General features: G+C 53.3%; 5 protein-coding genes across 5 annotated transcripts; 3 read left to right on the plus strand and 2 right to left on the minus strand.

Annotated features, from left to right (window-relative positions):
• Positions 1 to 341: 341 nt before the first annotated feature.
• AB675_4293 (uncharacterized protein) lies at positions 342 to 907 on the minus strand (the record flags this gene model as incomplete). The annotated part of the gene is made up of 2 exons (XM_018144423.1): positions 342 to 599; positions 647 to 907. The coding sequence occupies 2 exons, from the start codon at positions 905 to 907 to the stop codon at positions 342 to 344; spliced, it is 519 nt and encodes a 172-aa protein (XP_017998548.1).
• A 702-nt stretch (positions 908 to 1,609) lies between these two features.
• On the minus strand, positions 1,610 to 4,011 carry AB675_4294 (uncharacterized protein; the record flags this gene model as incomplete). The annotated part of the gene is made up of 2 exons (XM_018144424.1): positions 1,610 to 1,717; positions 1,771 to 4,011. The coding sequence occupies 2 exons, from the start codon at positions 4,009 to 4,011 to the stop codon at positions 1,610 to 1,612; spliced, it is 2,349 nt and encodes a 782-aa protein (XP_017998435.1).
• Positions 4,012 to 4,547: 536 nt separating this feature from the next.
• On the plus strand, positions 4,548 to 5,517 carry AB675_4295 (uncharacterized protein; the record flags this gene model as incomplete). The annotated part of the gene is made up of 2 exons (XM_018144425.1): positions 4,548 to 4,563; positions 4,637 to 5,517. 2 exons carry the CDS (start codon positions 4,548 to 4,550, stop codon positions 5,515 to 5,517), a joined length of 897 nt encoding a protein of 298 aa, XP_017998574.1.
• Positions 5,518 to 6,115: 598 nt separating this feature from the next.
• AB675_4296 (putative galactose dehydrogenase GalD) lies at positions 6,116 to 6,934 on the plus strand (the record flags this gene model as incomplete). The annotated part of the gene is made up of 1 exon (XM_018144426.1): positions 6,116 to 6,934. The coding sequence occupies one exon, from the start codon at positions 6,116 to 6,118 to the stop codon at positions 6,932 to 6,934; it is 819 nt and encodes a 272-aa protein (XP_017998492.1).
• A 471-nt stretch (positions 6,935 to 7,405) lies between these two features.
• On the plus strand, positions 7,406 to 9,334 carry AB675_4297 (uncharacterized protein; the record flags this gene model as incomplete). Its single annotated transcript, XM_018144427.1, has 1 exon — positions 7,406 to 9,334. One exon carries the CDS (start codon positions 7,406 to 7,408, stop codon positions 9,332 to 9,334), a length of 1,929 nt encoding a protein of 642 aa, XP_017998629.1.
• Between the last annotated feature and the right edge of the window lie 2,341 nt (positions 9,335 to 11,675).

Genomic DNA, 11,675 nt, shown 5'->3' on the forward strand with positions numbered 1-11,675 from the left:
TAGGTTTCAAGATGATCGGCACTTGATCACCACGGACTTCTCTGCCTACTGCAGACCTTGGCCAGATTTGCATTTGTCGAGCTCGGTCGGGAGGAATCGATCTGACTCCCGCTATCGCTGTTCTGCAAACATGATGACGTTGATGGTCGAGAATCAAGCCTAAGATCGATGAGGAAACGTGGTTTGCGGGGCAGCCGAATGCTTAAATTGTAAGCCGGGGCCTTGCGTACTGTGTGTGTCTGATCTCCTTTTCCTGTGTTCTCACCAAGTTACACAGTTCCGTCTCTCTGAGGTGGCCTTCATCTATTGCATCGCTCTCGCTGTATTGCCAACGACTAGTGCTAGGACTTCAAGCTGGCGCCCTTCACAACGGCATAGTCCGACTCAAGAACACCATCGTCCCACCGTTTGTTGTAATACTCATCGATGCGACTGATCTTCCCAGCCTCATCGATCTCGATCACCATGCACACATGGCACTTGAACTCCTTTCCACTGGCCTTGAACGCAAGCTCTCCATCTGGCCTGACGATGTCGTTTTTGCACGTCCCGACCCAGACTTGTTCGAGAACGGCGCCCTTCGCTGTTGGAGTTATGGCCTGGGCTGGTCAGTCGCGCGGAACGTCTTACAAACAGCAGAGCTTACCTTGAACTCCACATCGAAAGGTTGGTTGCAATGTCTGAAAGCCACTTGGAGGCCCATGACTGCCCCGTGACCCTGTCTGCAGATGAGGAAGGCATGATCGTACCAGTGGACATCTGGGCTGAATACAGCGGCAAAGTCGTCCTTAGACCATGAATTATCGTCTGATGTTGCCCCGAGTGGCTTCACGAACCGTGCGACAAAGTCGCGGCATGTTCTATCGACCTGGGCTGCACGCTGTGCCGAGATTCCAATTGCCGCCATGACTTCTACAAGAGATACTGAGAGAGAATGGAGTCTGCAACATTGTCGCCCAGTTGTGAGTACCTCATCTCTTTATACTTCTATTGCTGCTATTGATACCTTCATTGTGTGAGACCTCACGACCAAAGTTCGTCGGTGCCTCGGCTGGCGCTGTGGTTCTCTGCAAACTAATCAGGCTTTTGGGATGCCTTACTTTAAGCCAAGGCCGAAGCAACGGACATGCCGAAGACTCGCAATGGGCCCGAATACTGCTAAAGAGACCCAGCAAGCCATGACTGATGGTCTGACAAAGATCACAGTACTAAGACCTGACACGTTGACGCGTAGAAGAAAAGGCAGAGTACACCAATTAACATGCATGTAAATATATACAACAGATTCCCAACAAAAGAAGTAAGATCCTGCTCCTGGCCCTTCCCTATGGGCCTCCACTGCGGTGAGGGTATACGTCGAATGTGCCTTCCCACCGAGATGTCGTCCCTTGCCAGTCGATATAAGTCAACTCATTATATTCATCCTTCCAAGTCTCTTCTGACACCCGCTCCCCTCGCCATCTCATTCCCGAAGACCACGAATCCAGCATTTGCTCTCGTCAAGGAGCTGCTCGTACTTCGCCTACCAGAACTGTCTCGACTGCCTTGGCTGCTACCACTGCTCGAGGCGTGCTGACGTCCTCTTGCTACAGATGAACGACTCGTACTGTCATTCGACTGTGTTGACTTCGCCAATGGTGGTGTGCGCCTTCTGCTCGTTGCTAGGCTGGCAGGGGCCGGGCTTGCACGAATCTTCCCAGGCCTCTGCCAGGGCGGTCTTTGATTTATAGGCACCGGTTTCTCGTTGAATAGGAGCTTGCGCTGACTGACGCTGTCGCCCTGATTGAGACCGTCACTGGCACGACTTCCAGCACTAGATGAGCTTTGTGGGCTAGATGGAGAACTTCCACCGCTGCCTACGGTGCTAGCTGAGACCCGTGACTTGGGAGACTGATTACTAGAAGCGCCTCCGAATGCAGCTTTCGCACGTGCAAAAGCGATCTGTGTGCTGGGCGAGCTGCTTGCCGGCTGCTTGTGGGTTGGTGTTGTGTTCTCAAATCGAGAGGCCAGGGACGACACAGATCCACCGCTTCCTCGTGCAGCCGCGGACATACCACTATGTCTTGGCTGTGTGGATCTTGTGTCGAGAGACCCGAGTGACTCCTTGAGCATGGAACTGTTGCTTGGTTGCGGCTTCGAGTGTGGCGGTCGGAGAGGCGCCGGACTGAGCCTATATGAACTGACGGACGTTGTTACCTGTGAGTCCGCTGTTGTCCTCGTCCTTTTGGCCTCCGCTGTGGGTTCCTTATCTGGAACTTCTGCTGTTGGTAGCACTGCAGAAGATGCTGGGAGCGAAGTGTCAAGGGCTGGCCCTGGTTGTGTCAAACTCAAAGCGTCGGGTGCATCAAGCCCTGGAGCTGGGGGAACCGTGGCTTTCCACACCATACCAACAAGTGGTGCGGACTCATGAGGGCTCATGGAATCGGTCATTTTCGCTGACGGATTACTGGTGGTATCAGCGTCCCCGTATGCGTCGTTTTCACCGGACTCGATTGCCTCGACCGACTTGTTGCTATCCCTTGATAGCCCAGATGCCGATGACTGGTCGGCATCTGACACTTCTGCTGGCTCCGACGCTGCCACTGAGAACGTTCTGCGCAGCGGACTAGACTTAGTTGGCGAAGTTGTAGTCGTCACAGGCGGCAGGCTTGTTTGACTCGAGGCAGGCACAGGTGTGCGGTTATTTCGATGGTCCCCTTCATCCAAAGATATCGGCGACGCCGTAAACGTGACAGGAAAGTCATCGTCGGCCGTAATGGCCTCTCGCAACGGACTACGAACGATAGGCTCACTGCTCTCATGCGATAGAGATCCTGGTATCGTCAATGGCGCCAGTGGCGATATTTCTGTGGAGAGACGACGAATTCTGCTGGTAATGGTGCTATTCGATTCTGCGAAAGGGTTAGAGTGTATATGTTCGCTGAGCTTCGACAGGGAGGGAGTGTCCGAAAGCACAGTGCTGGTCTCGTCCAGGGATGATCGGCGTGTAGAATAGTCCGACGCCGAGTCACTCGAGTCGGGCTTGTCAGAGCTCTCAATCTGTAGTGACGAGGATTTGAGATGCTTGGGAGTGCTGTGGATCGACCTCTTTCTCGTGTGAGTAGACACTGAAGACCACACTGAAGACGGAGAGCTTGGAGGGCTTGCAACAGGAAACGAATGTCGCCTCGGGGACGGGTCTTCGCAGTTTTTGAAGTGCGATGGACTCTGTGGCAACTGTCCCTGCCATCTCTTGAGAGCCTCGAACTCGTTATCTCTTGAGATCGAGCGACCAGTTTCTGACCTGGCAGTCTGTCTTCGCTCTGTCTGCGCATGCAGTCCTGCCCTCTGCCGAGCTTCGAATTCAGAAATACCAGTAAAGGCAGAGGTGGATGTAGACATGCGATAAGGGTTCCAACTGGCAGAGAAGCTGTTCGGGATACTGTCCCCGGCATGAGAAAGCGACCTTGTGCGTCGCAGACTGTTGCGCCTGATCGAGGTTTGATCTGATGGCATAGGCACCTTTGTGTCGGCGATCAGTTTCTCATACAAAGTGTCGGCAGTATTGGCAATCGATACCCTGTAGTCCGATAGCATGGGTTGTTTTGTTGCAGCGTCCAGTCTTTGCCACAAAGTATCAATCGTACCGGCATCCGATGTCTTGTGGCTGTTGGGCGGTGGCTCATGTTGCGCAGATGACGCGCGACGTCTCTTGTGAGGCGACGTGGGGGCTGGGACGACATGCAAACGATTCAACTCATTCTCGAGATTCCGGCACGCTTGCCACAGCTGGCTTGAGCCATCATAGTCATTGCACAAGCTCACTGCCTCTCTCAAATGTTTGAGCGCCAGGTTGTTGCGTCCAGCTTCCCAGCTTGCCCGCGCGCGGCGCACTTCCTCGAGCACACCGACGTAGAGCATATCATCCTTCGTAACTTTTGAAACTTGTGGAATAGAAACTCTGTCTCGCTCTGTGCCTCCTCGTGAGCTTTGCGGAGTAGTGTGTTGCCGGACTTCGTGTATTGGCTCCATGCCTCGATATTGTATAACCCTAACGACTCCCAGAAACAAAACCTGGAAGTATAGCAGCAATGATCATTTCATGAAAATAGCAGCAGATCAGAACATAGGAAACGCAGACACGATTAAGAATCTGCGCGCCAACGTGCGTCCCATTATGCTGGACCTACCTTTTGGTCTTTGTCCTGTCCGCCGGAAAGGGCGAAACAATGCCGCATGTCCGTTGCGCACGCAGTCCACGACCCATCGTGAGTGCAACCTCTGCCGTTCCAATGGCTCGTGGCCGGCCGGCCGTTGGGACTGACAGTGTACGCTGACCAGCGAAGAATATCATAGTCAACGAGGACACGGAAGCAACAACGCGTCAAGAGCCAGTCAATGGCTCAAAAGCTTGGCAAATCCGAATGCTCCGACCACCGGAGGGCTGCGCTTTCCCCTCCGTCATCCTTCCGTAGTTCTTATGACGCTGAACGCTCACCTACGGCTCTAGTCCGTGAGCAATTGACAGCAGTCTCTCTTCAGGTGTAGGTCTACCGTGCGTTGCCAGGATGTCTGACTCCTACGGTAAGTGGCAGCGGCCAGAAGAACGCTGCAGATGGTCCGTGCTTTCCGAGGCGCGTTCTGATTATGCTCATAGTCTGCCACGATCATATCGTGCTTCTACTCAGCAATGACGAGCTAGACAATCTTCCCTCCTTCATCAGCTCCAATTTTAAAACCATCGAAGGAGGGACACACGCCGGCGGATCATCGAGAAATCGCCTGATCATTTTCAGCGATGGCACCTACATTGAGCTCTTCACGTGGATCAACAAGGATCGACCGATGCACAATTCATGGCTCGACAAACCGTCCGGCCTGATTGACTTCGCCTTAACGACGCTGAGGCCTTTCAACTCATCAGAGAACCATCGTCACCTGGACATGAGACTGCGCGAGGAGGCCGGTGATAGTAAGCTGGGTGTTAAATACACCAAGCCTCAGGCAGGAGGTCGTAAGCGTAAGGATGGGCTCGATGTGAAGTGGGAAATCACCAGGCCTGAGTATAGCAATGCTGCTGAGACTCCTGGTGACGCAGCCTATCCAACTACACGCATCGATGCACCTTTCTTTTGTCACGACGTGACAGCTCGTATTGTTAGGGTACCTTTCGACGACGACACACTCACAAAGCATCCCTGCAAAGCTACAGGGATTGCTGCAGTCGATGTTCTGGTGCCGCCAGAGAAGTTGTCCGCATATGCGGCGCTGTACAGCAGCATAACTGGTGCAAGTCCTGATCAGATCACAGACGGAGGTAATAAGGGAGTGACGTTCAAATTGACTACTCCAACCAGCCAGGGTGCGGGTCCGCTCATTCGTGTGCGGGTACCATCATCAGATCACGACCATGACTGGCTTCGAACGCGCGGGATAGGCATTAGATCGATCGACATCTCGGTTGACGGGCGCAAAGGCCATGGCCGTAAGACACTGGCCGCTGATGGTATCGGCTCCACGATTGCGATAGTATGGTGAGGTTCACGCTGTGAGTGGCACGGGGACCCGCGTATCGGCCAGCCTCACAAATGCGCCTGCGTAGGCCATAAACCCATACAGTACGGCATGTTGTATCCGGAGCGAGAGGTGCAGAAGTGGAGCCTCAACAGCCCACAGAGGCGACTCAAACACACAAGGATCTGGTAAGCGAATTGCATTCAGTTGACTGAAGGAGGACTTCATGCAGCACAGTCCTGTTGAAGTACGGACGTCTGATGCCATCGCAACATACGACTGGTACCTCTTGGTAATTCATCAGCAGCAGTGTACATCACTGTCCTTACTGCTACGTGGTGGTGCTGTGAGCGATCAACAACAAAAGACCAGGGTCCCCTGATCTTATGCTCGATGCCTGCATGACTAGCGCGCTGGTAAATCAGGTTCAGCCTATCACCGCAAACCCTGTGTTGGAAGCTTGGCACCATTAGAAATATATACGCGCGTGGCGCCGTGGGCCGATCACTGGCTCGCCATGACCTCGTACGTGGGACCCCTTCTGCGCTGAGAAATGGGAGGGTATTGCTATTTATTAAACGACTGATTGTCTCGAAGCTCCTGAAATATTACACACACCACAATGTCGACCCCCTCAGTAACATATCACTCTCTCGCAGGCAAAGTTGTAGTCGTGACAGGCGGAGCAGGTGGTATAGGCGCGGCCACTGTCGAACACTTTGCGCTACAAGGCTGCACTGTCGTGTTCTTGGACATTGACGTTACTGCCGCCCAGAAGACGATTGAAAGAGTTGTTGCACTTTTCGAGAAAGTTCCCGAAAGCAGGCGCAGTTGTTTGACTGCGCCAAAGTTCTACGAGTGTGATGTCACCGATCTGCCAGGCATACAGCGAATTGTCGACCATATACTACAGCAATGGCCCGTTGTGCACATTCTCGTTAATAACGCAGCAGCACCTGGCAAGGTCGCCCGAATCGAGACAGCGAAAGTAACCCCAGAGGACTGGGAATACAACATCAATGCCAATCTCAGACATATATTCTTCTTCACGAAAGCGTTCCTGCCGTCGATGAAGGCAGCAGGTGGCGGCAGCATCGTCAATCTCGGATCGATCACGTGGCGGATATCAGCTGCCGACACACCTGTGTACGGCGCTTGCAAGGCTGCGATCATGGGCCTAACGCGTACTCATAGCAAAGAATTCGGGCCGTACAACATTCGTGTCAACAGCGTGATGCCCGGCGCCATCGCGACCGAGCGACAACGCGCTGAGGTTCTGACGTCGGAATATCGTGCGTATGTCATGCGGAACCAGAGCCTGCAGCGAGATCTGGAGCCGTCGGAGGTTGCAAACATCATTGTATTCCTGGCAAGCGATCAGGCGAGTGGTGTTACTGGGAGTTCGTATGTTGTGGATGGAGGCTGGACTAGCGATCCCTGATCTATTGCTGGGAGATGAGATGCTAGATAACACCCGATGCCAACAACATGCGAGCGGTATGGACTCATTGCCCGCTCCTTGCAAAGGTCAGCCTCGATGCAGGACCTGACCGCCCTGGTCGTCAATGACCGAGTAGCTGCGGAAGTTGATGCCAGCATGAAGCTTGAAAATGAGCAGTCAATCATTTCGAAGAGCGGTCCCTATCGAGTTATATCGTGTGAACAAAGTCCGATCCGTTGCGGTCTACTTGTGGTTGTGAAGCCCGTTGCACCTGTGCCGACAAGGTCACTTGAAAGTGCCCGGTTGCCATCCAGCGACATCCACCACCTGAATCCAAGGCAGCCACAAGTGCCTACCGCCTCAGAGCATAACGCGCAGATGCAACCAAAATACACCTCCACAGCATTGCACATTCTCGAAGGCGCATGGCCGTATTTTCCCCAAATATTGCCAACGGTTCATCGCACGATCATGACCACACCGTCAGGTCACCTTGCAGCAATGCATTCATCCGATATTGGCACATCGACAGAGTCTGGCAAGACAATCCATGACCTGCCGCAAGAGGTCCTCGATCAGATCTTCGAATCGCTCGACAGCCGGAGCGTGAAGTCAGCACGAATTGCCCACCGAATCTTCTATATCGCTGGCTCCTCGATCCTGTTCCAGAGGCTTACTTTGACATCGTTGAATGCATGCGAGATACGCGATGTCTTCCTCAATAATCCAAACGGCCAAGCCCTAGCGTCCTGTGTCAAGACTCTTGAGTTCTATCTGGACGGGCCAACGGTAGCCTGCTCTTCAGTACGGTGCTACTGCCTAGTGACGAACGACGATGGATACTCGGTCACTTCTCCTCCGCCCCCAGCAAGCCTGCAGATAACATACGGCGGTCCCGAGTTTGCACAGCTCTGCGCCTGGCTGCACAATGTTCGAACCGTCAACGTTGTCAAGAAGGCTGATGTAACTCGTCGTCGACCTTCTCCCTGCCGTGCGTTTATACCAGACAACCTGCTGGCCGTCGAGGCTCTGGCGTTGGCAACTCTGCTGCAAGGACCACCTCAGGTGGTTCAGCTGCTATCAATGATGCGACTCCCTGACGATGGTGTCGAAGAGAATATGGCCAGAGCTGACGCACTCAAGAGTCTGGCACGGGTGGGACTGCACAAGACAACATTTGGGTTCCACTTGAAGTCGATTTTGTCATTAGGAACGAGGCCCGGCTTCACGGGACTCCGAAGTCTTCAGCTCAGTCTATTTAGCTCTTATAATAGCCAAAGAGATCGAGTCGCAGTCACCAAACTCGTGCCGAGCCTCCTGAGAGTCATCAGTCCCTCCATCGAACACTTGCACCTCGCATTCTGCATACCATCTCCGGCCGGAGCTGTCAACGAGTGTATCTGGTGCCAGCATATCTTTCCTGACAGGCCTACATTCAGCAGCATTCTGGGCAAGTGCGTCTTCGCAAAGCTGCGGAAGCTGATTTTGCAGAATGTCGACGCAAAGACTCTAGAATTAGGCAGATTTCTGAAAGCCCATCAGAGCTTCCTAAAACACATAAGTTTGATTCACCACAGTTGCAAGCGGGACATCATAACCATGCCTCTGATTAGAGAGCTTGCGCATGCATGTGGACCACTACTAGACCGCATTGTTCTGGATCATCGATCAGTGGCGGTCACAAGTCCCGGTGTCGAAGAGGACGAGCTCAGTCACATGTTTCTTGAGTCTACGAGGGCCTGGACGTTGAACGCAGCGGCAATAGCACAAGCATACGACCAGAATATGACCAAGAACGCCATCCTGCACGCTGTTGCATACACGCAAGATGTGGCGCCCGAGACCGGGATCTTGTCGTTCGTATCGGAGGACGACAGGTTCGTTCGTGAGAAGAGCCCCGTTGATTGGCGGCGAGGAAAGATCAGGGCCAGCATCCTGGAGCAATACTGTGGTTTGTACGGTGCTTGCGGCCACGAAGTACCCTTCAATGACGGCATGCCGTGTGCGGGCTTTGAACAAGCCACCTTCGAGCACCAGTCCCTGCTTTACGTCTTTGTTGTTAACGGGCGACCTGGAGTGTACCGACGGTGTGCGGCTACAGAGCAGATGACATTCGAGGAATTTGATTTCCAACATTACCTGCCAGGAGTCCCGCCGGATAATGCAGCTTTCTGGATCTACACTCAGAGCAGCAAATTCCTCAGCAAGTCATTGGCAAGGTGGACAAGTGGCGGAAGGATTCGTGGTCCGAACTACCGCAGGGAAAACAGATGTCATGTTCAATTGCGAATCGACGACGGTTTCGTCAACATATTCGAATTCCAGACCGCTGATTCCAAGCAGCAGACATGGTGGACTTGGGAGGATGACATAGGATTAGAGGCTCTCATGGCTGACTGAGTACGAATGCGATATGGATGGATCTGTCACGATAAGCATGGCTATGGCGACGACCGAGAGACACCTCGAAGGGGCACGACAGCTCATGGCAATGGGCTTGGAACATGCTGAAAAAGTACCTGGGTACGTATTTGGAACGGCAGCAGGCTTCGGTACCATAACATACTCATCAGAGACGAGTCTTGGTGCAGCTCTTGAAAAAGTTGCCACACTTCTGATTGAAGTCGGATGCTTGGGTTCCGGACACTTCCACTACAGCGGATGAAGTCGGCGAATAGTACAGCCGTTCTCACGTGATCTCGTGATCAAAGTTCTTCAGATACGAAACCTAGGCGCGTCATCCCTGCGAACTTGAAAGCTCACAAAAGTGGAAGTGACCCCTTTTCATTCAGGAACTCGAAATTTCTCTGAAGGCAGGCGGACGAGGTCGGTATGGTATACCGCCGCGTTCAACGGCTTTTCTGCCACAGCTCTTCTCTTATACGATTCACACACAGTGTTCGCCACAAGCAGGGTACAGAGAATCCTACGAAAGCGGCATCCTCAACGTTCTGGGAAACCAGTAACGAGTGAGCTGAGACGTGAGAGCGAAATATTCCGAAGCCACTGCTCGTGTCATACTTTTGATCGTTGACACGAGGATGCAGCATTGCACAGATCGAGATCTCTTGTCACCGGTGCTGCTGTCGAATTCTTCGACAGGATTCATGCCCTTACGTGAACTTCCCGCATACGAGGTCAAGAGACGGTGACCCTCGCAAAGCGGGCAGGAGCACCGGTGTAGCTGCAGCTGTGGCTTAGCTTCACAGCTTCCTGTGGCAAATAGAAGTGCTCGAGAAGCCTTTCGCCGTCAGACAGACTGCCGCTTCAGATAGCCAATGGCGCGTCTTGTTCGTGGCAATGACATCGCAAGCTGACGATCAGACGCTTCAACTCAAAGGTGCGAACACCGCGCAGCCATACAGAGTGCTCCATCGACGTTGCTTTTCGACTCGATTGTGATCAGGCGCTCGTTCTCGAACGCGTATGAAGCGACACGGAGTTCGCATGGCATAGCACGAGCTGGTGGAGCAGAGCAGGACGAAAGCCTTGGCTCGATCATAGATACCATGCAGCGCTGCCATTCGCTGTGCACAAAGGCGCAACCCTGACCCCTGGAGTTACAGGGGAGGTTTTAGATGCGATGTCGTGCAACAGGCTTTCGGCCTTTTTGCTGCATGTCAGCGGATGCGTGTCTCAGTTGCTCAACAGCGTTGTTCAAAGGGGCTGGCTAACACCGACCAGGAGAATTTTTGCTGCAGTGCACTCGTGCTATGTCAGCAGTGAGATAGCTGCGCAACGAACGGGAGGATTCTCGTCCATGAAACCCGTCACAGTGTGACACAGTGCTTGAGCACGGCTGGGCAATCATTGTATCATAGAGGGGCATTACTTCTTGCGCAATCGGTGCCGCGCTTAGATAGGTACCAGAAAAGAGCGCGGGCTGAAATCTGTGAAAGAAAGGGGCCGTCGCAGGTGGGACGGCTGCGATCGCGATGGACGAGTATAGCGCCGTTGAGTTGCACACCTAACGGCATCTTTGGTTTAAGGTTGGTATGATGAACGAGCCGGACAAAGGAATTCGTTTCTTTCGTGCTTCTTTGTTCTAGGCCTCTCGCACCTCGCAGTCCGTGCTGAGAATATCGTCAAGCAGGTCATTGAACAGCAGTTACAGCAGCATTGAATCGCGCTTTCTCATCTGTTCTACTTGGAGCAGCAGGAGCGGCAGCATTGCAGCATTGGAGGAAGCTTCGAGCATGGCGCGCTAGACCAGGCCCATCGCGTTTGAGATCCCCGCCGAGCTTGCTGCGTGCAACTTTGATTGGCGTGTACCTGCATGAGCCTGCCGCCAAGGAGAGTCCAAGTGGGGGGCACTTGACCTATTTCCGACCGCTCCTTCTTTCAGGCTCTTCACCTTGTTCTCTCGCCCTCTCCCCTTTCGCCTTTTGCTGCTGCTTTGCAGGCGTGGTTGCCGCATCCTCCGGGCTTGACACTCTGTGGCTCTGGTTCGGGCGAAGTCTGGCTCCTTGTCCTGCCTGCCTGCGGCTCCCCTCTCCCGCGCAGCTCAGATCTTTGAAGTCAGCCGGCTCCCTTCCCTTTTTCCCTCCTTTCTCATACCTCATCGTCGCTGTGTCCTCATCACCTCACTTATTCTTTCCTTAAACGTTACCTGCTTTTCTCAATCTATTCATTCGTGTACGCCTTTCACTCTTTCAAGGCTCACGAACCACACTCCTTATCCAAGTCTGAAGCTTGCCATCTCAAACCGATCACGGTCTTTCCACGCCTTCGCGAACATCAA

This window comes from Cyphellophora attinorum (assembly GCF_001299255.1).
Source record: "Cyphellophora attinorum strain CBS 131958 chromosome Unknown Contig18, whole genome shotgun sequence".
Lineage (NCBI taxonomy): Eukaryota > Fungi > Ascomycota > Eurotiomycetes > Chaetothyriales > Cyphellophoraceae > Cyphellophora > Cyphellophora attinorum.